Below are 25839 nucleotides of genomic sequence, written 5' to 3'. Positions count from 1 at the left end.
CCTCTCTGTCCCCTCCATGTCCCCTTAGGTGTCCCTCAGGTGTCCCCAGGTGTCCCCATGTCCCCTCAAGTGTCCCTCAGGTGTCCCCATGTCCCCTCAGGTGTCCTCAGGTGTCCCTCAGGTGTCCCTCAGGTGTCCCCATGTCCCCTCAGGTGTCCCCCGGGGGGTTGGGGACACACCTGGTGTCACCTGTCCACACCTGGGAGGGACAAAGACACACCTGAGATGGCTTAGGATGGACTGGGATTGGGGTTGGGATCGGGATTGGGATTAGGATTGGGATTGGGGTCAGGACTGGGATCAAGATTGGGATTAGGGTCGGGATTGGGATCAGGATTGGGATTGGGGTTGGGATCGGGATTGGGATCAGGGACAGAACAGGACTGGGATTGGGGTCAGGATTGGGACTGGGATTGGGATTAGGGTTGGGATTGGGATTAGGGTCAGGATTGGGGTCAGGACTGGGATCAAGATTGGGATTAGGGTCGGGATTGGGATCAGGATTGAGATCAGGAATAGGAACAGGACTGGGATTGGGGTCAGGATTGGGATCAGGATTGGGATTGGGGTCAGGGTTGGGACTGGGATTGGGATTAGGGTCAGGATTGGGATCAGGATTGGGATTGGGACTGGGTTTAGGGTCGGGATCAAAATAGGGATTGGGATCAGGATTGGGATTGGGGTCAGGAACAGAACAGGACTGGGATTGGGATCAGGATTGGGATCAGGAATAGGAACAGGACTGGGATTGGGGTCAGGGTTGGGATTGGGATTAGGATTGGATTGGGATTGGGTTTAGGGTCGGGATCAAAATAGGGATTGGGATCAGGATTAGGATCAGGAATAGGAACAGGACTGGGATTGGGGTCAGGAGCAGGACTGGGATCAGGATTGGGATCAGGACTGGGATCAGGATCGGGATCGGGATCAGGGACAGAACAGGACTGGGGTTAGGGTCAGGATTGGGATTGGGATTGGGATTGGGACTGGGAATGGGGTTGGGATCAAGATTGGGATCGGGATCGGGATTCTGACCAAGACAAGGATCAGGGTTGGAACTGGGATCAGGATCAGGATCAGGAACAGAACAGGACTGGGATTGGGGTCAGGATTGGGATTGGGATTGGTTGGGATTGGGATCAGGAACAGAACAGGACTGGGATTAGGGTCAGGGTTGGGATCGGGGTTGGGAATGAGATTGGGTTTAGGGTCAGGATCGGGACTGGGATTGGGATCAGGATCAGGACAGGGATTAGGGTCAGGATTGGGATTGGGATTGGGATTGGGATTCTGACCAAGACAAGGATCAGGATTGGGATCGGGTTTGGGACTGGGACTGGGTTAAGGGTCAGGATCAAGACTGGGATCAGGATCAGGATTAAGATAGGGATTGGGATTGGGATTGGGATCGGGATCGGAACAGGAACTGGGGTCAGAATTGGGATTAGATCAGGACTAGAATCAGGATTGGGACTGGGATTAGGACCAGGATCGGGGTTGGGATCAGCACTGGGATTGGGATCGGGATCAGGAACAGGATTGGGATCAGGAGCAGGTTTGGGATTGGGATCAGGATAAGAATTTAGATCAGGATTGGGATCAGATTGGGATCAGGATAAGGATCAGGCCTGGGATTGGGGTTGGGATAAGGATCAGGACTGGGATTGGGATCGGGATTAGGGTTGGGATTGTGACCAGGACAAGGATCGGGATCACGACTGGAATCAGGAGCAGGATCAGGTTTGGGATTGGGATCAGGTTTGGGATTGGGATCAGGACTGGAATCAGGATCAGGATCAGGAGTAGGATTGGGATCAGGTTTGGGATTGGGATCAAGGCCAGAATCAGGATCAGGACTGGGATGAGGATCGGGATCGGGGTTGGGACTGAGCTCCAGATCGGGATCAGGTTGAAGATCGGGATCAGGGTCAAGATCAGCATCAGAATTGATATCGGGATGAGGATTGGGATCAGGATTGAGATCAGGATGAGGATTAGGGTCAGGATCAGGACTGGGATCAGGTTTAGGATCAGGATCAGGATTGGGATCAGGATTGAGATCAGGATGAGGATTAGGGTCAGGATCAGCATTGGGATCAGGACTGGGATCAGGTTTAGGATCAGGGTCAGATTTGGGATCAGGATCAGGATTGGGATCAAGACCAGAATCAGGATCGGGATCGGGACAGGAACTGGGGTCAGAATTGGGATTGGGATCAGGCCTAGAATCAGGATCAGGTTTAGGATTGGGATCAGTGTCAAGATCAGGGTCAGAATTGGGATTGGGATGAGGATTGGGATCAGGATCAGATTTGGGATCAGGTTTAGGATTGGGATGAGGATCAGGATCAGATTCGAGATCAGGTTTAGGATTGGGATCAGGATCAGATTTGGGATCAGGATCAGGATTGGGATTGGGATGAGGATCAGGATCAGATTTGGGATCAGGATCAGGATCAGGATCAGATTCGGGATCAGGTTTAGGATTGGGATCAGGATCAGATTCAGGATCAGGACTGGAATTAGGATCAGGTTTAGGATCAGATTCAGGATCAGGTTTAGGACTGGGCTCAGCTTTGGGATCAGGTTTAGGATCGGGATGAGGATCAGGACCAGGCTCAGCTTTGGGATTGGGATCAGGCTCAGCTTTGGGATCAGCTTTAGGATCCAGATCAGATTTAGGACTGGGATCAGCTTTGAGATTGGGATTGGAACTGGGATTAGTTTTGGGATCAGCTTTAGGGTCAGGACCAGGTTTAGGACTGGAATCTTCTTTGGGATCAGGACTGGGATCAGGTTTAAGATCAGCTTTCAGATCAGGTTTGGGATCAGGATCAAGTTTGGGATCAGCTTTAGGATCAGGTTTGGGATCAGGATCAGGTTTGGGATCAGTTTTGGGATCAGATTTAGGACGCAGCTTTAGCCTCACCTTTAGGATCATAGGATCAATTTCGGGATCAGGTTCAGGATCAGGTTTAGGATCAGGTTTAGGATCAGGACCGAGATCAGTTTTGAGATTAGTATCAGCTTTAGGATCAGGTTTAGGATCAGGTTTAGGATCAGGTTTAGGATCAGGTTTAGGATCAGCTTTGGGATCAGCTTTAGGATCAGCTTTAGGATCAGCATCATGATCGGGGTCAGGACCAGCCTCACCCTTAGCCTCACCTTTGGGATCAGTTTTGGGATCTGGTTTAGGATCAGGTTCAGGATCAGGATCAGGTTTGGGATCAGATTCAGTTTCGGGATCAGCTTTAGGATCAGCTTTAGGCTCAGCTTTAGCCTCACCTTTGGGATCAATTTCGGGATTAGCTTTAGGATCAGCTTTAGCGTCACCTTTGGGATCAGGTTCAAGATCAGGTTTGGCATCCAGTTTAGGATCAGGATCAGTTTTGGGATTGGGATCATGACTGGGGTCAGAAGCAGGATCAGCTTTGGGATCAGCTTTAGGATCAGCTTTGGGATCAGATTTGGGCTCAGCTTTAGGATCAGGTTCAGGATCAGGATCAGGATCAGCTTTAGGATCAGGTTTGGGATCAGGTTTAGGATCAGCTTTAGGATCAGGTTTAGGATCAGGTTTGGGATCAGCTTTAGGATCAGGTTTAGGATCAGGTTCAGCTTTAGGATCTGCTTTGGGATCAGCTTAAGGATCAGCTCTAGGTTCAGCTTTAGCCTCACCTTTGGGATTAATTTAGGGCTCACCTTTGGGATCAGGTTTGGGATCAGATCGGGGTCAGGACCAGGATCAGCTTTAGGATCAGATTTAGGTTCAGCTTTAGCCTCACCTTTGGGATTCATTTCGGGATCAGCTTTAGGATCAGGTTTGGGATCCGGTTTAGGTTCCAGTTTAGGATCAGCTTTAGGATCCGGTTTGGGATCAGGATCAGCTTTAGGATCAGGTTTAGGATCAGGTTCAGGATCAGCTTTATGATCAGGATCAGGTTTGGGATCAGGTTTGGGATCAGCTCTAGGCTCAGCTTTAGGCTCACCTTTGGGATCAATTTCGGGATCAGTTTTAGGATCAGGTTCAGGATCAGCTTTAGGTTCAGTTTTAGGTTCAGCTTTAGCCTCACCTTTGGGATTAATTTTGGACTCACCTTTGAGATCAGGTTCGGGATCAGGTTTGGGATCAGGTTTGGGATCAGGTTCGGGATCAGGTTTGGGATCAGGTTTGGGATCAGGTTTAGGATCAGGTTTAGGATCAGGTTTGGGATCAGGTTTGGGATCAGGTTTGGGATCAGGTTTAGGATCCGGTTTGTTATCAGGATCAGCCCCAGGCGGGGGGAGGGGCAGCCCAGCCCCGCCCCTCCCCCACCCTATAAATCCCTCTGTCTCCTCCGCTGCGCTCAGCTGCTCACCTGCGCTCAGGTGAGTCCCGCCCGCATTCCCCAAATTCCCCAAATTCCCCAAAAATTCCCGGGAAATCCCTGGGCGTGGCTCCTCCCCTCCCCCCGCCCGGAATTCCCGGGATTTTTTACGGGAAAACCGCGGGAATTTCGGTTTTCCCGCGGGATTTGGGGATGGAATTCCCGGGATTTAAGGATTGGGGTTTGGGGTTTTAATTCCTGATTTTGGGGGATTTTATTCTCGATTTTTGGGGATTTAATTCCTGATTTTGGGGATTTTATTCCTGATTTTTGGGGTTTTAATTCCTGATTTTTGGGGATTTAATTCCTGATTTTTGGGGATTTTATTCCCGGGATTTGGGGTTTTAATTCCTGATTTTTGGGGTTTTAAGTCCTGATTTTTGGGGATTTTATTCCCGATTTTTGGGGATTTTATTCTCGGGATTTGGGGATGGAATTCCCGGGATATAAGGATCGGGATTTGGGGTTTTAATTTCTGATTTTTGGGGATTTAATTCCCGATTTTTGGGGATTTTATTCTCGATTTTTGGGGATTTTATTCTCGGGATTTGGGGATTTTATTCTCTGGATTTGGGGATGGAATTCCTGGGATTTAAGGATCGGGATTTTGGGGTTTTAATTCCTGATTTTTGGGGATTTTATTCCTGGTTTTTTTGGGATTTTATTCCCGGGATTTGGGGATTTAATTCCTGATTTTTGGGGATTTTATTCCTGATTTTTGGGGATTTTATTCCTGATTTTTGGGGATTTTATTCCCGGGATTTGGGGATGGAATTCCCGGGATTTAAGGATCGGGATTTTGGGGTTTTAATTCCTGATTTTTGGGGATTTTATTCTCGATTTTTGGGGATTTTATTCTCTGGATTTGGGGATTTTATTCCCGGGATTTGGGGTTTTATTTCCTGATTTTTGAGGATTTTATTCCTGATTTTTGGGGATTTAATTCCTGATTTTTTTGGATTTTATTCCTGATTTTTGGGGATTTAATTCCCAAGAATTTGGGATTTAATACCTGATTTTTTTTTTTTTATTTTATTCTCGGTTTGTTGGGGATTTTTTCCCCTATTTCTGGGGGGGATTTTATTCCCCTTTTTTTGGGGATTTAATTCCTGATTTTTGGGGATTTTATTCCTGATTTTTGGAGATTTTATTCCCGGGATTTTTGGGATGTTATTCCCAGATTTTAATTCCCGATTTTTGGGGATTTTATTCCCAGAATTTGGGGGTTTATTTCTCGGGATTTGGGGATTCAGTTCCTGGAGTTTGGGGGTTAAAATTCCCGAAATTTGAGGATTTAATTCCCGGGTTTGTTGGGATTTAATTCCTGTTTTTTTGGGATTTAATTCCCGATGTTTGGGCATTTAATTCCCGCGATTTGAGGATTTAATTCCCGGGTTTGTTGGGATTTAATTCCCCAGATTTGGGGATTCTATTCCCCGGATTTGAGGATTTAATTCCCGAGATTTGGGGATTTAATTCCCAAAATTTTGGGGTTTAATTCCCGAAATTTGAGGATTTAATTCCAGGGATTTTGCGGATTTTATTCCCAAAATTTGAGGGTTTAATTCCCAAAATTTGATGATTTAATTCCCAAAATTCGATGATTTAATTCCCGAGATTTGATGATTTAATTCCCGAAATTTGATTATTTAATTCCCGAAATTTGGGGATTTAATTCCCCAGATTTGGGGATTTAATTCCCAAAATTTGAGGGTTTAATTCCCGAGATTTGAGCATTTAATTCCCAAAATTTGCAGATTTAATTCCCAAAATGTGGGGATTTAATTCCCGAGATTTGGGGATTTAATTCCCAAAATGTGAGGATTCAATTCCCGAAATTTTGGGATTCAATTCCCGAAATCTGAGGATTCAATTCCCGAAATTTTGGGATTCAATTCCCGAAATCTGAGGATTCAATTCCCGAAATTTTGGGGATTCAATTCCCGGGATTTCTGGGGGATTTTGGAGTCAATCCTTCCCGAATTCCCGGCAATTCCCATTCCCCCCAAAAAAAAAATCCCACCTGCTGGAATTTAACCCCTAAATTCCCAGAATTCCCAAATTTTTTTGGGGTTTTTTTTTTTCCCTCCAGGAATGGCTCCGGCTGCCCGAGGAGCCTTCAGCCCTCTCCTCCTCCTCCTCCTCCTCCTCCTCCTCCTCCTCCTCCCGGCGCGGGCGCGGGGAGCCGGAAACGCCAGCCAGGAGCGTGAGTGAGAAACTGGGAATTTTGGGGATTTTTGGGGAATTTTTGGGGGAATTTTGGGGGTTTTTATGGGGATTTTGGGGGTTTTTGGGGATTTGGGGGTTTTAGGGGAATTTTGGAGGTTATTTTGGTGATTTTAGTTATTTTGGTGATTTCGGAGTTTTTGGAATTTTGGGAGTTTTTAGGGAATTTTAGGGGTTTTTAGGGGAATTTTGGGAGTTTTGGGAATTTTTGGGGTTTTACGGAGTTTGGGGGTTATTTTGGTGATTTTCGGAGTTATTTCGGGAATTTTTGGAGGTTTTTTTGAATTTTGGGATTTTTGGGGGAATTTTTGGAGGTTATTTTGGTGATTTTGGGGGTTTTTAGGGGAATTTTGGGGGGTTTTATGGGAATTTTGGGGGTTATTTTGGTGATTTTGGGAGTTATTTTGGGGATTTGGGGAGGTTTTGGAATTTTTTCGGGAATTTTGGGAGGTTTAATGGGAACTTGGGGGTTATTTTGGTGATTTTGGGGGTTTTTAGGGGAATTTTTAGGGGTTTTTATGGGAATTTTGGGGAGATATTTTGGTGATTTTCGGAGGTATTTCGGGAATTTGGGGAGGTTTTGGAATTTTTTCGGGAATTTTGGGAGTTTTTAGGGGAATTTTGGGGGTTTTTTGGGGAATTTTGGGGTTTTTTTCGGGAATTTTGGGGATTTTAATGGGAATTTTGGGGTTATTTTGGTGATTTCGGAAGTTTTTAGGGAATTTTGGGAGTTTTCGGGAATTTTGGGAGTTTTAGGGAATTTTTGGAGGTTTTAATGGGATTTGGGGGTTATTTGGGAGTTTTGGGGGTTATTTTGGTGATTTTCGGAGTTATTTGGGAATTTTGGAGGTTTTTTGAATTTTTGGATAGGAAATTTTGGAGGTTATTTTGGTGATTTTGGGGGTTTTGGAATTTTGGGGGTTTTTATGGGAGTTTTGGGGGTTATTTTGGTGATTTTGGGAGTTATTTCGGGAATTTGGGGAGGTTTTGGAATTTTTTCGGGAATTTTGGGAGGTTTAATGGGAATTTTGGGGTTATTTTGGTGATTTTCGGAGTTATTTTGGTGATTTCGGAGTTTTTTCGGGAATTTTGGGAGTTTTTTCGGGAATTTTGGGAGTTTTTAGGGGAATTTTTGGAGGTTTTAATGGGAATTTTGGGGGTTTTAATGGGAATTTTGGGGTTATTTTGGTGATTTTCAGGTTATTTCAAATTTTTGGAGGTTTTGAATTTTGGGATTTTTGGGGGAATTTTTGGAGGTTATTTGGTGATTTTGGGGGTTTTTAGGAATTTTGGGGGTTTTACGGGAGTTTTGGGGGTTATTTTGGTGATTTTGGGAATTATTTCGGATTTTGGGGAATTTTGGAGGTTTTGAATTTTGGGATTTTTGGGGAGGAGGTTATTTTGGTGATTTTGGGGGTTTGGGGAATTTTGGGGGGTTTTATGGGAATTTTGGGGTTATTTTGGTGATTTTGGGAGTTATTTTGGGGATTTGGGAGGTTTTGGAATTTTCGGGAATTTGGGAGGTTTGAATTTTGGGGGTTATTTTGGTGATTTTGGGGATTTTTGAGGATTAAGGGTTTTCAGTAATTTCGGGGTTATTTTGGTGATTTCGGAGTTATTTCGGGAATTTCGGGAATTTTGGGAGTTTTTAGGGGAATTTTTTGAGGTTTTATGGGAATTTTGGGGGTAATTTTGGTGATTTTGGGAGTTATTTTGGTGATTTTCGGAGTTATTTCGGGAATTTCGGGAATTTTTGGAGGTTTTTTTGAATTTTGGGATTTTTGGGGGAATTTTTTGAGGTTTTAGTGGGAGTTTTGGAGGTTTTATGGGAATTTTGGGGGTTTTTTTGGTGATTTTGGGGGTTATTTTGGTGATTTTCGGAGTTATTTCGGGAATTTTGGGAGTTTTTGGAATTATTTTGGGAATTTTTCGGGAATTTTGGGGGTTATTTTGGTGATTTTCGGGGTTATTTCGGGAATTTCGGGGATTATTTCGGGAATTTTGGGATTTTTTGGGAAATTTGGGGCTTATTTTGGAATTTTCGGAGTTATTTCGGGTTATTTTGGTGGTTTTGGGAGCTATTTTGGTGATTTTCGGAGTCATTTCGGGAATTTTGGAAATTATTTCAGGAATTTTGGGAGGTTTCGAGAGGTTTTATAGGAATTTTGGGAGTTGTTTCGGGAATTTTGGGAGGTTTTGGAATTATTTCGGGAATTTTTTGATTTTTTGGGGGGAATTTTGGGATTTTTTTTGGAATTTCGGGAGTTATTTTGACGATTTTCAGAGTCATTTCGGGGATTTTGGGAGATTTCGGGACTTTTTTCGGGAATTTTGGGGCTTATTTTGGTAATTTTCGGAGTTATTTTGGGTGTTACTTCAGGAATTTTGGGAGGTTTTGGGAATTTTTGTGGAGAATTTCGGGAGTTCTTTTGGGAATTCCCCAAACCTCCCAAAATTCCCGAAAGAATTGGGAATTTTGGGAGTTATTTTGGGGAATTTTGGGAGTTATTTTGGTGATTTTTGGGAGTTATTTCGGGAATTTTTTGATTTTTTGGGGGGAAATTTTGGGATTATTTCGGGAATTTGGGGATTTTTGGGGGAAATTTTGGGATTTTTTTGGGAATTTGGGATTTTTTTTGGAATTTTTTTGTAATTTTGGAGGTTATTTTGGTGATTTTCGGAGCTATTTTGGGAATTTTGGGAGGTTTTGGAATTATTTCGGGAATTTCGGGATTTTTTTGGGGGAATTTTGGGAATTTTGGGGGTTTTTATGGTAATTTTCGGAGTTATTTCTGGAATTTCGGGAGGTTTTGGAATTACTTCGGGAATTTTGGGAGATTTTCGGAAAAATTGGGATTTTTTTCGGGAATTTTGTTATTTTTTTGGGGAATTTTGGGAGCTATTTTGGTTATTTTGAGAATTTTGGGAGTTTTTATGGGAATTTTGGGACTTATTTTGGTATTTTGTCAATTTTTCCGGGAATTTTTGGAATTCCGGGAGATTTTTTTTGAATTTTGGGAGGTTTTTTGGGGAATTTTGGGAGTTATTTTGGTATTTGGGGAATTTTTTCCGGGAATTTTCAGAATTCCAGGAGATTTTTTGGGAATTTGGGAGTTTTTACAGGAATTTCGGGATTTTTGGGATTTTTGGGATTTTTGGGATTTTTTTTTTTGAATTTTGGAAATGATTTCGGGAATTCTTTCGGGAATTTCGGGATTTTTGAGAATTTGGGGATTTCGGGGATGGAGAAATTCCTCCTCCTCGAATTATTTCGGGAATTTCGGGAATTTTTTGGGGGAATTTTGGGAGTTTTTTTGGTCATTTTCTGAGTTCTTTCGGGAATTTTGGGATTTTTTTAGGATTTGGGGATTTGGGGATTTCGGGGATGGAGAAATTCCTCCTCCTCGAATTATTTCGGGATTTTTTTCGGGAATTTTGGGAATTATTTTTGGGAATTTCGGGGGTTTTTTAGGGAATTTTGGGAGTTATTTTGGGAATTCTGGGATTTTTTTCGGGAATTTTGGGAGTTTTTTTGGTCATTTTCGGAGTTATTTTGGGAATTTTGGGATTTCGGGTTTGGAGAAATTCCTCTTCCTCCTCCTCGGATTATTTCGGGAATTATTTTTGGGAATTTGGGGATTTTTTTCGGGGGAATTTTGGGAGTTATTTTGGGAATTCTGGGAGTTATTTTTGGGAATTATTTTTGGGAATTTGGGGATTTTTTTCGGGAATTTGGGGATTTTTTTTTTTCGGGATTTTCGGGAATTATTTTTGGGAATTTCGGGATTTTTTTTTCGGGAATTCCGGGAGTTATTTTTGGGAATTATTTTTGGGAATTTCGGGATTTTTTTTCGGGAATTTCGGGAATTATTTTCGGGAATTTCGGGATTTTTTTTCGGGAATTTTGGGAGTTATTTTGGTAATTTCGGAATTTTTTTCGGGAATTTCGGGAGTTATTTTTGGGAATTATTTTTGGGAATTTCGGGATTTTTTGGGGGATTTCGGGATTTTTTTTTCGGGAATTTTGGGAGTTATTTTGGGAATTCTGGGATTTTTTTTCGGGGATTTTCGGGATTTATTTTCGGGAATTTCGGGATTTTTTTTCGGGAATTCTGGGAGTTATTTTTGGGAATTATTTTTGGGAATTTCGGGATTTTTTTCGGGAATTTAGGGAATATTTTTTTAGGGAATTTTGGGAGCTATTTTGGGAATTCTGGGATTTTTTTCCGGGGAATTTCGGGATTTTTTTTTCGGGAATTTTGGGAGTCATTTTGGGAATTTGGGGATTTTTTTTCGGGATTTTCGGGAATTATTTTTGGGAATTTCGGGATTTTTTTCGGGAATTTTGGGAGTTATTTTTGGGAATTATTTTTGGGAATTTGGGGATTTTTTTTCGGGAATTTGGGGAATTTTTTTTAGGGAATTTCGGGAGCTATTTTGGGAATTCTGGGAATTTTTTTCGGGGATTTTCAGGAATTATTTTCGGGAATTTGGGGATTTTTTTTTCGGGAATTTTGGGAGTTATTTTGGGAACTCTGGGATTTTTTTCGGGGATTTTCGGGATTTATTTTTGCGAATTTCGGGATTTTTTGGGGGATTTTGGGGATTTTTTTTTCGGGAATTTTGGGAGTTATTTTGGGAATTCTGGGAATTATTTTCGGGGATTTTCGGGATTTATTTTTGCGGGAATTTCGGGATTTTTTTCGGGGAATTTCGGGTGTGGAAAAATCCCTCCTCCTGCCGGAATGATTTCTGGAATTTCGGGATTTTCTGGCATTTCGGGAATTTGGCAATTGGGGGGAATTTCGCAATCGGCGATGAGGAAATTCCTCCTCCGGATCATCTCGGGAATTTCGCCAGCGGCGGGAGGAGCTCCGGAGGCGGGAGGATGGAATTTGGGTTTTTGGGGAATTTTTTGGGGAGTTTTTTGGGGATTGGGAGGTTAGAATAGGGAAAGAGCAGCGAAAGATCCCAAAAAATCCAAAAAAAGCAAAAAAAAAAACCCCAAAAAATCCCAAATTTGGGGGTTTAACCCCCAAAATCCCGGATGGAACTGGGAAACTCCTCGGAGGATCTCCAAATATCCGGAAAAAAAACCCCAAAAACCCCAAAAGACCAAAAGAAAAAACCCCAAAAACCAGAATAACCCCCAAAAAAACCCAAAACCCACAAATCCAGAGGTTTTTCCCCCAAAATCCCTGGATGGAACTGGGAAAGCTCCTCTGAGGATCCCAAAATACCCCAAAAACCACAAAAACCCCAAAAATCAGGGGTTTAACCCCCAAAATGCCGGATGGAACTGAGAAACTCCTCCGAGGATCCAAAAAACCAAAAAAAACCCCAAATTCAGGGGGTTTTACCCCAAAATCTCTCGATGGAACTGGGAAACTCCTCGGAGGATCCCAAAAAACCCAGAAAAACCAAAAAAAACCTAAAGAAACAAACAAAAAAACCCAAAAAAACCCAAAAAAACCCCAAATAAACCCCAAAAAACAAAAAAAACCCAAAAAATCCCAAATTTAGGGGTTTTTACCCCAAAATCCCGGATGGAACAGGAAAAGCTCCCCCGAGGTTCCCAAAAAAAAACCCCAAATATCCCCAAATTCGGGGGTTTAACCCCCAAAATCCCGGATGGAACAGGGAAACTCCTCGGAGAATCCCAAAATATCCAGAAAAACCAAAAAACCCCAAAAAACAACAAAAAACCAAAAGAAAAAACCCCAAAAACCCGAAAAAAACCCAAAAAAACCCCCAAAAACCGCCAAAAAAATCCCAAATTTGGGGGTTTAACCCCAAAATCCCGGATGGAACTGGGAAACTCCACCGAGGATCCCAAAATACCCAGAAAAACCCCAAATAAACCCAAAAACCAAAAAAAAAAACCCAAATAACCAAAAAAAACCCCCAAATAAACCCCCAAAAACCCCAAAACAATAAAAAAACCCCAAATCAGGGGTTTAACCCCCAAAATCCCGGATGGAACTGGGAAACTCCTCGGAGGATCCCAAAAAATCCAGAAAAACCCAAAAAAACCCCCAAAAACCAAAAGAAAAAACCCCAAAAACCAGAATAACGCCCAAAAAACCCCAAAAACCCACAAATCCAGAGGTTTTTCCCCCAAAATCCCTCGATGGAACAGGGAAAGCTCCTTTGAGGATCCCAAAATACCCCAAAAACCAACAAAAAAACCCAAATCAGGGGGTTTTACCCCAAAATCCCGGATGGAACTGAGAAACTCCTCCGAGGATCAAAAAAACCAAAAAAAACCCAAATTCAGGGGGTTTTACCCCAAAATCCCTCGATGGAACTGGGAAACTCCTCGGAGGATCCCAAAATACCCAGAAAAACACAAAAAAACCTAAAGAAACAAACAAAAAAACCCAAAAAACCCCAAAAACCCCCCAAATAAATCCCAAAAAACAAAAAAAAACCAAAAAAAATCCCAAATCAGGGGTTTTTACCCCAAAATCCCGGATGGAACAGGAAAAGCTCCTCCGAGGTTCCCAAAAAAAAACCCCAAATATCCCCAAATTCGGGGGTTTAACCCCCGAAATCCCGGATGGAACAGGGAAACTGCACCGAGGATCCCAAAATACCCAGAAAAACCCTCAGGAAACCCCAAAAAACAAAAAAAAACCCCCAGAAAACCCCAAAAAACCCCAAATAAACCCCCAAAAAACCAAAAAAAATCCCAGATCTGGGGGTTTAACCCCCAAAATCCCGGATGGAACTGGGAAAGTCCTCGGAGGATCCCAAAATACCCAAAAAACCCCAAAAAAACCCCGAAAACCCCCCAAAAAACCCCAATAAACCCCCAAAAAATCCCAAAAGCCCCAAATAAACCCCAAAAAACCCCAAATCAGGGGGTTTAACCCCCGAAATCCCGGATGGAACAGGGAAACTCCTCGGAGAATCCCAAAAAACCCAGAAAAACCCCAAAAAAACCCCGAAAAACCCCAAATTCAGGGGGTTTTACCCCAAAATCCCGGATGGAACTGGGAAACTCCTCCAAGGATTCCCAAAATATCCAGAAAAACCCCAAATAAACCCAAAAACCTGAAAAACCCCCAAATAAACCCCCAAAAACCCCAAAACAATAAAAAACCCACCAAATTCAGGGGTTTAACCCCCAAAATCCCGGATGGAACTGGGAAAGCTCCTCCGACGATCCCAAAAAACAAAAAAAAATCCCCAAAAATCCCCAAAAAATCCCCAAAAACCCCAAAATCCCAAAAATCCCCCCAAAAAATCCCCCAAAATCCCCAAAATCCCCAAAATCCCAAAATCCCCAAGAAATAAAGAAAATCCCAAAAAAATTGCCAAAAAAATCCCACAAAAAATCCCCAAAAAATAATCCCAAAAAAATCCCCAAAAAACCAAAAAAAATCCCCAAAAATCCCCAAAAAATCCCCCCAAAATCCCCAAAAATCCCAAAAAATCCCCAAAAATCCCCAAAAATTCCCCAAAAAAGCCCAAAAAATCCCAAAATCCCCAAACCCCAAAATCCCCAAAATCCAAAAATCCCCCAAAAATCCCCCAAAAAATCCCAAACAAATCCCCAAAAGATAAAAAAAGTAAATCCCAAAAAATCCCCCAAAAATCCCCCAAAATACCAAAAAAAATCCCCCAAAAATCCCCAAAAAAATCCCAAAAAACCAAAAAACTCTCAAGGTGGTCACGATGTCCAGGTTGCTGTGGTCAAGGTGGTCATGGTCCAGGTGGTCACTCTTGAGGTGGTCACAAAGTCCAGGTGGTCACTCTCCAGGTGGTCACAGGGTCAGGGTGGTCACTCTTGAGGTGGTCACAAGGACAAGGTGGTCACTCTCGAGGTGATCAGAAGGTCCAGGTGGTCACTCTTGAGTTGGGCATGGGGACAAGGTGGTCACTCTCCAGGTGGTCACTCCCCAGATGGTCACTCTCAGGGTGGTCACAAGGTCCAGGTGGTCACTTTCAACATGGTCAGAAGGACCAGGTGATCATGGTCCAGGTGGTCATTGTCAAGGTGGTCATGAGGTCCAGGTGGTCACTCTTGAGGTGGTCACAGGGTCAAGGTGGTCGCTCTTGAAGTGGTCACAGGACTAGGGGTTCACTCTCCAGGTGGTCACAAAGTCCAGCTGGTCACTCTCCAGGTGGTCACTACATCCAGGTGGTCATGGTCAAGGTGGTCACTCTCCAGGTGGTCACAAAGTCCAGCTGGTCACTCTCCAGGTGGTCACTACGTCCAGGTGGTCATGGTCAGGGTGGTCACAAGGGCCAGGAGGGTTAAAGTGGTCACAAGGTCCAGCTGGTCAAGGTGGCCATAGGTGCAGATGTTTGAGGTCAAGGTGGTCACTCTCCGGGTGGTCACAATGTCCAGGCTGTTGTGGTCAAGGTGGTCATGGTCCAGGTGGTCTCATGGTCAAGATGGTCACAAGGTCCAGGTGGTCAAGGTGGTCACAAAATCCAGGTTGTGGTCAAGGTGGTCACTCTTAAGGAGGTCATGGTCAAGGTGGTCATAAAATCCAGGTTGTGGTCAAAGTGGTCACTCTCAAGGAGGTCATGGTCAAGGTGGTCATAAAATCCAGGTTGTGGTCAAAGTGGTCACTCTCGAGGTGGTCACTCTCAGGGTGGTCACTCTCAAGGTGGTCATGGTCCAGGTGGTCACTCTCAGGGTGGTCCCAGGGTCCAGATGGTCACAAGGACAAGGTGGTCACTCTCAGGGTGGTCACAAGGTCCAGGTGCTCATGGTCAAGGTGGTCACAATGTCCAGCTTGTGGTGGTCAAGGTGGTCATAGCCAAGGTGACCACAATGTCCAGGTGGTCACTATGTCCAGGTGGCCACGGTCCAGGTGGTCACAGGTCCAGGTGGTCATCAACAAGGTGACCAAGGTCAAGGTGGTCAAGGTGGTCATGGGGGTCAAGGTGCTCATGGTCAAGATGGTCACCAAGTCCACATTGCTGTGGCCAGGTGACCAAGGTCCAGGTGGCCATGGGGTCCAGGTGGTCACACATTCAGGTGGTCATCGTCAAGGTGACCAAGGTCAAGGTGGTCATGGTCAAGGTGGTCAAGGTGGTCACAATGTCCAGGTGCTCATGGTCAAGATGGTCACCAAGTCCACATGGTTGTGGCCAGGTGGTCACAGGTCCAGGTGGCCACAGGTCCAGGTGGTCACAGGTCCAGGTGGCCATGGGGTCCAGGTGGTCACAGGTCCAGGTGACCAAGGTCCAGGTGGCCATGGGGTCCAGGTGGTCACATGTCCAGGTGACCAAGGTCCAGGTGGCCATGGGCTCAAGGTGGTCACACATCCAGGTGGTCATCGTCAAGGTGACCAAGGTCAAGGTTGTAATGGTCAAGGTGGTCAAGGTGGTCACAATGTCCAGGTGCTCATGGTCAAGATGGTCACCAAGTCCACATTGCTGTGGCCAGGTGGTCACAGGTCCAGGTGGCCATGGGCTCAAGGTGGTCACAGGTCCAGGTGGTCATCGTCAAGGTGACCAAGGTCAAGGTTGTAGTGGTCAAGGTGGTCATGAGGGTCAAGGTGGTCAAGGAGCTCCTTTCCCCAGGTGACCCCAGGTGACCTCAGGTGACCCCAGGTGACCCCTGGATGACCCCAGGTGACCCCTGGATGACCTCAGGTGACCCCAGGTGACCCCAGGTGACCTCAGGTGACCCCAGGAGGACCTGAGGAGGACAAATGGACCATCATGGTCACCTCTGCCCCTCCAGGACATTTCTCCCCAATTTTTCCCCATTTTCCCCATTTTCCCATTTTTCCCCATTTTCCACATTTTTCCACATTTTTCCCCATTTTTCCACATTTCCTCCCCATTTCCCTAATTTTTCTCATTTTTCCCATTTCATCACTGTTTCTTCACCATTTTTCCACCATTTTCTGCCATTTTTTCACCATTTTTTCACCATTTCCCCATTTTTCCCCATTCTTTCCCCATTTCCTCGCTTTTTTTTGCACCCGTTTTTGCCATTTTTTCACTGTTTCTTCACTATTTTTCTCCATTTTCTGCCCTTTTCTCACTCATTTTTCCACCATTTTTTCACCATTTCCCCCCCCATTTTTTCCACAATTTTTCACCATTTTTTCACCATTTTCAGCCATTTTTTCATCGTTTTTTCCCATTTTTCACCATTTCTTCACCATTTTTCACCATTTTTCCCCCATTTTTCCCCATTTTCTCACCAAATTTCCCATTTCCGCAGTTCCCAAGGAGGACGAGTCAAGATTTATCCCCATTTTTCCCCATTTTTCCCCATTTCTCCCCAATTTTTTCGCCATTTCTCCCCATTTCTCCCCCATTTTTCCCCATTTTCTCACAGTTTTTCCCCATTTTTTCACCATTTTTCCCCATTTTTTTTCCCCATTTTTCCCCATTTCTCCCCCATTTTTCACCATTTTTTCCCAATTTTTCCCCATTTTTCCCATTTCCCCCATTTCCATTTTTTTCCCATTTTCCCCATTTTCCCCAATTTTTCCCATTTTTTCCCATTTCATCACTGTTTCTTCACCATTTTTTCTCCATTTTCTGTTGTTTCTTCACTGTTTTTCACCTTTTTTTTCACCATTTTCCGCCAGTTTTTCACCATTTTTCAGTTTTTTCACAATTTTTCAGTTTTTTTCACCATTTTCCACCATTTTTCACCATTTTTCACCATTTTTTCACCATTTTCAGCCATTTCTTCACCGTTTTTTCTCCTTTTTTTGTCGTTTCTTCACCGTTTTCCACCATTTTTTCATAATTTTTTCACCATTTTTTCACCATTTTTTCCCATTTTTTCCCATTTTTTCACCATTTTTTCCCATTTTTTCACCATTTCCCCATTTCCTCTCCATTTCCCACCATTTCCTCTATTTTTCCCCCATTCTTTCCCCATTTCCTCACTTTCTTTGCACCCGTTTTTGCCATTTTTTCACTGTTTCTTCACCATTTTTTCCCCATTTTCTTCCCTTTTTTCACTCATTTTTCCACCATTTCTTCCCCATTTTTCACTGTTTTTTCACCTTTTTCCACCATTTTTTCCCTATTTTTTCCCCATTTTTCCCCATTTTTTCCCCATTTCTCCTCCATTTTTTCACAGTTTTTCTCCATTTTTTCTCCATTATTTCCCATCTTTTCACCATTTTTCCCCATTTTCCCCCATTTTTTCACAGTTTTTTCCCATTTTTTCCCTGTTTTCCCCCATTTTTTCCCCATTTTTCACCATTTTCCCCATTTTTCCCCATTTTTTCCCATTTTTCACCATTTTTTCACCATTTGTCCCCATTTCTTCCCCATTTTTTCACCATTTTTCCCCATTTCCCCCCATTTTTCCCCCATTTCTCCCCATTTTTTCACCATTTCCCACCTTTTCTTCCCAATTTTTCCCCATTTCTCCCCATTTTTCCCGTTTTTAACCAAATTTCCCATTTTTTCCCCGCAGTTCCCGAGGAGGACGAGTCGCGGATCATCGGCGGCCGGCCGTGCTCCATGGCGCAGCGTCCGTTCCAGGTGGCACTGACCAAGCGCGGCCAGATCCTCTGCGGGGGCAGCCTGGTGGGGGCGCAGTGGGTGCTGACCGCTGCTCACTGCCGGCAGCCGACCAGGTGAGACACCTGAGATACACCTGAGAACACCTGGGGGGATAGAAACACACCTGGATACACCTGGGGACAGATGGGATACACCTGGTGGGGGCGCAGTGGGTGCTGACCGCTGCTCACTGCCGGCAGCCCACCAGGTGAGACACCTGAGCATACCTGAGAACACCTGGGAACAGATGGGATACACCTGGGGACAACTAGGGACAGATGGGATACACCTGGTGGGGGCGCAGTGGGTGCTGACCGCTGCGCATTGCAGACAGCCCACCAGGTGAGACACACCTGAGCACACCTGAGAACACCTGGGGACACCTGGGGACACCTGGGGGGATAGAAACACACCTGGGATACAGCTGGTGGGGGCGCAGTGGGTGCTGACCGCCGCCCACTGCCGGCAGCCCACCAGGTGAGACACACCCGGATACACCTGGATGGGCTGGGATACACCTGGGATACACCTGGGGGGATAGAAACACACCTGGGATACACCTGGGGACACCTAGGATACACCTGGGCACACCTGGCTGGGCAGTGCCACTTGTCCCACCTCACCTGTGCTGGAACCACCTCACCTGTCCCGTGGAGATCAGGCTCAGCTGTCACATGATTCCCCTCTCACCTGCTCACCTGTGCCATTCTCAGCTCACCTGTCCTGTCTAACCTGTTCCATCTCACCTGTGCTCACCTGTCCTATCTCACCTGTCCTATCTCACCTGTCCTATCTCACCTGTCCCATCTCACCTGTCCTCTCTCACCTGTCCCACGCAGATCCATCTCACCTGTCCCATCATTCCCCTCTCACCTGTGCTCACCTGTCCCACCTGTCTCCCTGTCCCATTATTCCCATCTTACCTGTCTCACCTTTCCCCTCACCTGTCCTCTCTCACCTGTCCCGTTCCCCCTCACCTGTCCTCTCTCACCTGTCCCACGGAGATCCATCTCACCTGTCCCACCTGTCCCTTTATTCCCCTCATTCCCCTCTCACCTGTCCCACCTGGCTCACCTTTCCCCTCTTCCCTCTCCCATGCAGACGCAGCTCACCTGTCTCACCTGTCCCTCACCTGTCCCATTGTTCTGATCCCCCCTGTCTCACCTGTCCTAACTCACCTGTCCCACAGAGATCCACCTCACCTGTCCCACCTGTCCCCTCTCACCTGTTCCATTATTCCTGTCTCACCTGTCCCACCTGTCTCCTTTTTCCCCTCTCACCTGTCCCACCTGTCCCTTTATTCCCCTCATTCCCCTCTCACCTGGCTCACCTGGCTCACCTTTCCCCTCTTCCCTGTCCCATGGAAACACAGCTCACCTGTCTCACCTGTCCCTCACCTGGCCCATTGTTCTGATCCCCCCGTCTCACCTTTCCCATCTCACCTGTCCCATGGAGATCCATCTCACCTGTTCCATTGTTCCCATCTCACCTGTCTCAGGTGTCTCACCTGTCCCACCTGTCTCAGGTGTGCTCACCTGTCTCACCTGTCCCCACAGGGACCTCCAGGTGCTGATCGGCACCAACATGCTCCGCTCAGACACCGGCCAGGTGTGCTCACCTGTCCCACTCAGGTGTCTCACCTGTCCCACCTGTCTCACCTGTCCCACTCACCTGTCCCACCTAGCTCACCTGTCTCACCTCTCCCCTCTCACCTGTCTCACCTGTCCCCACAGGGACCTCCAGGTGCTGATCGGCACCAACACGCTCCGCTCAGACACCGGCCAGGTGTGCTCACCTGTCCCACCTGTCCCATTATTCCCTTCTCACCTGTCCCATCTCACCTGTCCTAGCTCACCTGTCCCACAGAGATCCATCTCACCTGTCCCAAGGAGATCCTCCTCACCTGTCCTCTTATTCTGAGCTCACCTGTCCCACTATTCTCCTCTCACCTGTCTCAGGTGTTCTCACCTGTCCCACCTGTCCATTTCAGGGACCTCCAGGTGCTGATCGGCACCAACACTCTCCGCTCCGGCACCGGCCAGGTGTGCTCACCTGTCTCACCTGTCTCAGGTGTCTCACCTGTCTCACCTATCTCACCTGTCTCACCTGTCTCAGGTGTCTCACCTGTCCATCTCACCTGTCCCCACAGGGATCTCCAGGTGCTGATCGGCACCAACACTCTCCGCTCCGGCACCGGCCAGGTGCGCCGCGTGGCGCAGCTCCAGGTGCACCCCAGGTACAACCCGCGGCGCAACGACAACGACTTCATGCTGCTGCGGCTCGACTCACCTGTGCGCTTCGGGCCGCGCGTCAAGAAGATCCGCGTGGCCACCAGGTGTCCCCGGGCGGGGCTCACCTGCAGCGTGTCCGGCTGGGGCACCACCAAGTCACCTGGAGGTACCTGGGCAGGTGGGGGGGTGGGCTCAGGTGTGTCCTGGGTGGGGGTTCAGGTGTGTCTCAGGTGTCCCCAGGTGTGTCCTGGGAGTGGAAGGGGCTCAGGTGTGTCCTGGCTGGGGTTTCAGGTGTCCCCAGGTGTGTCTCACCTGTCCCAGGTGTGTCCTGGTGGTAGGAAGGGCTCAGGTGTGTCTCAGGTGTCCCTAGGTGTATCCCAGGTGTGTCTCACCTGTCCCAGGTGTGTCCCAGGTGTGTCCCCGGGCGGGGCTCACCTGCAGCGTGTCCGGCTGGGGCACCACCGAGTCACTTGGAGGTACCTGGGCAGGTGGGGGGGTGGGACAGGTGTGTCCTGGGTGGGGTTCAGGTGTGTCACCTGTCCCAGGTGTGTCCCAGGTGTGTCCCAGGTGTCCCTAGGTGTGTCCCCAGGTGTGTCCCAGGTGTCTCAGTTGGGGTTTTAAGTGTCCCAGGTGTGTCTCAGGTGTGTCTCACCTGTCCCAGGTGTGTCCCAGGTGTGTCTCACCTGTCCCAGGTGTGTCCCCGGGCGGGGCTCACCTGGCTGGGGCACCACCAAGTCACCTGGAGGTACCTGGGCAGGTGGGGGGGTGGGACAGGTGTGTCCTGGGTGGGGGTTCAGGTGTGTCTCACCTGCCCCACGATGTCGGACACGTGGCTCACGGTGGTCCCTGACGCTGCCCCCAGGTAGAGCACCTTGGCTCCAGGTGTGTCCCAGGTGTGTGTTACCTGTCCCAGGTGTGTCCCAGGTGAGGTCTCAGGTGTCCCAGGTGTGTCCCAGGTGTGTCCCAGGTGTGTCCCAGGTGTGTCCCAGGTGTGTCTCACCTGTCCCAGGTGTGTCCCCAGGTGGGGCTCACCTGGCTGGGGCACCACCGAGTCACCTGGAGGTACCTGGGCAGGTGGGGGAGGCTCAGGTGTGTCCTGGGTGGGGGTTCAGGTGTGTCTCACCTGTCCCACCTGGGAGTGGGAGTGGCACAGGTGTGTCACCTGGAGCTCCTGTGCAGACCAGGTGTGTCCCAGGTGCCCCCAGGTGTGTCTCAGGTGTCTCAGTTGGGGTTTTAAGTGTCCCAGGTGTGTCCCAGGTGTGTCCCACCTGTCCCAGGTGTGTCCCAGGTGTGTCCCCAGGTGTGTCTCACCTGTCCCAGGTGTGTCCCCGGGCGGGGCTCACCTGGCTGGGGCACCACCGAGTCACCTGGAGGTACCTGGGCAGGTGGGGGGGTGGGGCTCAGGTGTGTCCTGAGTGGGGGTTCAGGTGTGTCCCAGGTGTGTCTCACCTGTCCCAGGTGTGTCTCAGGTGTCCCCCAGGTGTGTCCCAGGTGCTCCTGGAGTTCCTTATGGAGACCAGGTGTGTCCCAGGTGTGTCCCAGGTGTCCCCAGGTGTGTCTCACCTGTCCTAGGTGTGTCCCAGGTGTCCCCAGGTGTGTCTCACCTGTCCCAGGTGTTTCCCAGGTGCGAATGGTCACAAAATGGGGAAAACCCCTGGAATTTCAGCCCCCAGGAGCCAAAAATGGGAAATATTTTGGGATTTTCTCTCACCTGTGCCTCACCTGTGTCTCACCCAGGTGTGTCCAGCAGGGGGCGCTCTGCACTTCCTCAGGGATTTTCTCCCATTTTGGGCAATTTTTCCTCATTTTTTGTGGTTTTTTTTGGAATTTTGGGATTTTTGGGGGGAATTTCGCCTCACCTGTCTCACCTGTGCCTCACCTGTGCCTCACCTGTCCCTCACCTGTGCCTCACCTGTGCCTCACCTGTCCCACTCCAGGTGTGTCCAGAAGGGGGCGCTCTGCACTTCTGAGTGATTTTCTCCCATTTTGGGCAATTTTTCCTCATTTTTTGTGGGATTTTGGGATGTTTTTTTGGAATTTCACCTTACCTGTCTCACCTGCCTCACCTGTCTCACCTGCCAGCCAAGCTCCCGCGGGACCTGCAGTGCGCCTCGGTGCAAACCTTCGGGCCGCAGCAGTGCCACCGAGCGTACGGTGACGCCGTCACGCCCAACATGTTCTGCGCAGGTGTGCCGCAGGGGGGCGTCGACTCCTGCCAGGTGAGTGCCACCAGATGTGCCCAGGTGTGTCCCCCAGGTGAGTCCCCCTCAGGTGTGCCCAGGCATGTCTCAGGTGTATCTCAGGTGTATGTCAGGTGTATCACGGGTGTCCCCAGGTGTGTCTCACCTGCCCCAGGTGTGTCCCAGTACCCCCAGATGTCCCCAGGTGTGTCCCAGGTGTGTCCCAGATGTCCCCAGACGTCTCCAGGTGTATCTCAGGTGTGTCCCAGGTGTGCCCAGGTGTGTCCCAGATGACTCCAGTTGTGTCTCAGGTGTGCCCAGGTGTGTCTCACCTGCCCCAGGTGTGTCCCAGCTGTGCCCAGGTGTCCCCAGGTGTGTCCCAGGTGTCCCCAGATGTCTCCAGGTGTATCTCAGGTGTGCCCCAGGTGTGCCCAGCTGTCCCCAGGTGTGCCCCAGGTACCCCCAGGTGTGTCTCAGGTGTCCCCAGGTGTGTCCAGCTGTGCCCAGGTGTGCCCAGGTGGGGTAGGCAGGAAGTTTGGGCTCAGCTGACTCACCTGGGCAGCTCCAGCCTCACCTGGGCAGGTGTTCAGGTGTCCCTGAGGTTTGGGAATGGCCTCGGAATGAGGCAAATCCAGGGAATTCTGGGATTTTCTCTCACCTGTGCCTCACCTGTCCCGCCCAGGTGCGTCCAGCAGGGGGCGCTCTGCGGCTCCGCCATCATTTTCTCACATTTTTGGTGTTTTTTGTTCATTTTTGAGAGTTTTTTACTCATTTTTATTGGGATTTTTTGGGGGATTTGGGGATTTTTTTCGAAGGGATTTTGGGATTTTTTTGGGATCTCACCTGTGCCTCACCTGTGCCACCCAGGTGTGCCCAGCAGGGGGCGCTGTGCGGCTTCTCAGTGATTTTCTCCCATTTTTAGCATTTTTTAAAATCCCATTTTTAGCATTTTTTTAAATCCCATTTTTAGCATTTTTTCCTCATTTTTAACAGGATTTTTTGGGGGATTTTGGGATTTTTGGTAGGAATTTTGGGATTATTTTGGGATCTCACCTGTGCCTCACCTGTGCCTCACCTGTCCCGCCCCAGGTGCGTCCAGCAGGGGGCGCTGTTTTGGGCCCATTTTGGTCATTTTTAAAGGGATTTTTTCTGGGAAATTTCGGGATTTTTCCAGGAAATTTCGGGATTTTTGGGGGAATTTCAGGATTTTTGGGACCTCACCTGTCCCTCACCTGTGCCTCACCTGTCATACCCCAGGTGTGTCCAGCAGGGGGCGCTGTGCACTTTCTCAGTGATTTTATCCCATTTTGGGCTCATTTTGCTCATTTTGAACACGATTTTTTCAGGAATTTTGCTATTTTTCCTGGGAATTTTTGGGATCTCACCTGTGCCTCACCTATCCCTCACCTGTCCCTCACCTGTGTCACTCCTCAGGTGTGTCCAGCAGGGGGCGCTGTGCACTTCCTCAATGATTTTCTCCCATTTTGGGCTCATTTTGCTCATTTTGAACACGATTTTTTGGGAATTTGGCTATTTTTCCCGGGAATTTTTGGGATCTCACCTGTGCCTCACCTATCCCTCACCTGTCCCTCACCTGTGTCACTCCTCAGGTGTGTCCAGCAGGGGGCGCTGTGCGCTTTCTCAGGGATTTTCTCCCATTTTGGGCTCATTTTGCTCATTTTTTGCGGGATTTTTTTTGGATTTCGCCATTTTCCCGGGAATTTTTGGGATCTCACCTGTCCCTCACCTGTCCCACCCCCGGTGTGCCCAGCAGGGGGCGCTGTGTGCTCTCTCAGCACCATTTTGGGCTCATTTTGCTCATTTTTAATGCAATTTTTTCTGGGATTTCTCTATTTTCCCGGGAATTTTCGGGATCTCACCTGTCCCACCTGTCCCTCACCTGTCCCTCACCTGTCCCACCCCAGGTGTGCCCAGCAGGGGGCGCTGTGTGCTCTTGCTCATCACCATTTTTGGTGGTTTTTCCTCATTTTTAACGGGATTTTTTTGGGAATTTCGCCATTTTCCCGGGAATTTTCGGGATCTCACCTGTCCCTCACCTGTGCCTCACCTGTCCCGCCCCCGGTGTGCCCAGCAGGGGGCGCTGTGTGCTCTCTCAGCACCATTTTTGGAGTTTTCCCTCATTCTTAACGGGATTTTTTCTGGGATTTCTCTATTTTCCCGGGAATTTTTGGGATCCCACCTGTCTCACCTGTCCCTCACCTGTCTCACCTGTCCGGCAGGGTGACTCGGGCGGCCCGCTGGTGTGCCAGGGTGTCCTGCAGGGTGTGGTGTCCTGGGGCATGGCCGTCTGCGGCCAGAAGGGTCAGCCGGGCGTTTACTCCAACGTGTGCCGAGCCAGCGCCTGGATCCGCCGCGTCGTCCGCGAGTGACCGCGAGTGACCGCTGGGAGTGACCAATGAGTGACCAGGAGTGACCGGAAGTGACCAGGAGTGAGTGGGAGTCGAGCAATGATTTTTGGGAAATAAAAGAAAATGGCAAAAAAAATGTTGGAGATGTGGAGTTATTGGGACTGGGATGGACTGGGAGTGACCAGGAGTGACCAGGAGTGACCAGAAGTGACTAGGAGTGACAGGAAGTGACCAGGAGTGACCGGAAGTCAAGCAATGATTTTTGGGAAATAAAATTGCAAAAGAATATAGTGGAGATGTGAAATTATTGGGACTGGGATGGACTGGGATGGACTGGGAGTGACCAGGAGTGACCAGGAGTGACCAGGAGTGACCAGCAGTGACCAATGAGTGACCAATGAGTGACCAGGAGTGACCAGGAGTGACCAGGAGTGACCGGAAGTGAAGCAATGATTTTTGGGAAATAAAAGAAAATGGCAAAAAATGATAGTGGAGATGTGAAATTATTGGGACTGGGATGGACTGGGATGGACTGGGATGGACTGGGAGTGACCAGGAGTGACCAGAAGTGACAGGAAGTGACCGGAAGTGACCAGGAGTGACAGGAAGTGACCAGAAGTGACCGGAAGTGCCACAATGATTTTTGGGAAACCCAAAGAATTCCCTTTTCCTGCTCTTTTCCCCTCAAATTTGCCACCAGTTTGCATCTCGTGTGACACTTGGGGACACCTGGGGACACTTTGGGGACACCTGGGGACATCTTGGGGACACTTTGGGGACACCTTGGGGATACTCCGGGGACACTTTGGGGACACTTGGGGACACTCTGGGGACACCTTGGGGACACTTGGGGACACCTTTGGGACATCATGAGTCACCTTGGGGACATCTTGGGGACACTTGGGGGACACCTGGTGACACTTGGGGACACCGTGGAGTGAATTCAGGGACATTTTGGGGACGATTT

The 25839-nt window shown here is 47.9% G+C and overlaps 1 protein-coding gene across 1 annotated transcript; it reads left to right on the top strand.

Annotated features, from left to right (window-relative positions):
- Window positions 1-4331: 4331 nt before the first annotated feature.
- Window positions 4332-25008, top strand: LOC146423592 (kallikrein-14-like). The gene is made up of 7 exons (XM_085044605.1): window positions 4332-4365; window positions 6457-6570; window positions 18004-18166; window positions 19826-19877; window positions 20294-20489; window positions 22406-22542; window positions 24744-25008. Exons 2-7 carry the CDS (start codon window positions 6459-6461, stop codon window positions 24891-24893), a joined length of 810 nt encoding a protein of 269 aa, XP_084900731.1. The 5' UTR covers window positions 4332-4365; window positions 6457-6458; the 3' UTR covers window positions 24894-25008.
- Window positions 25009-25839: the final 831 nt, after the last annotated feature.

This window comes from Lichenostomus cassidix, unplaced genomic scaffold (genome assembly GCF_008360975.1).
Source record: "Lichenostomus cassidix isolate B80296 unplaced genomic scaffold, HeHo_3.0 HiC_scaffold_37, whole genome shotgun sequence".
NCBI lineage: Eukaryota > Metazoa > Chordata > Aves > Passeriformes > Meliphagidae > Lichenostomus > Lichenostomus cassidix.
Note: the sequence above shows the minus strand (reverse complement) of the source record. Positions and strands in the feature narration are given on the sequence as shown.

What these genes read in the sequence shown, in the direction of transcription:
- LOC146423592 (XM_085044605.1), top strand. Translation starts at nt 6,459, where the DNA reads ATGGCTCCGGCTGCCCGAGGAGCCTTCAGCCCTCTCCTCCTCCTCCTC. An exon ending in TCCGCTCAGACACCGGCCAG is followed by an intron (nt 19,878 to 20,293) that starts GTGTGCTCACCT and finishes GGCACCGGCCAG; the next exon opens with GTGCGCCGCGTGGCGCAGCT. An exon ending in GGGGCGTCGACTCCTGCCAG is followed by an intron (nt 22,543 to 24,743) that starts GTGAGTGCCACC and finishes CCTGTCCGGCAG; the next exon opens with GGTGACTCGGGCGGCCCGCT.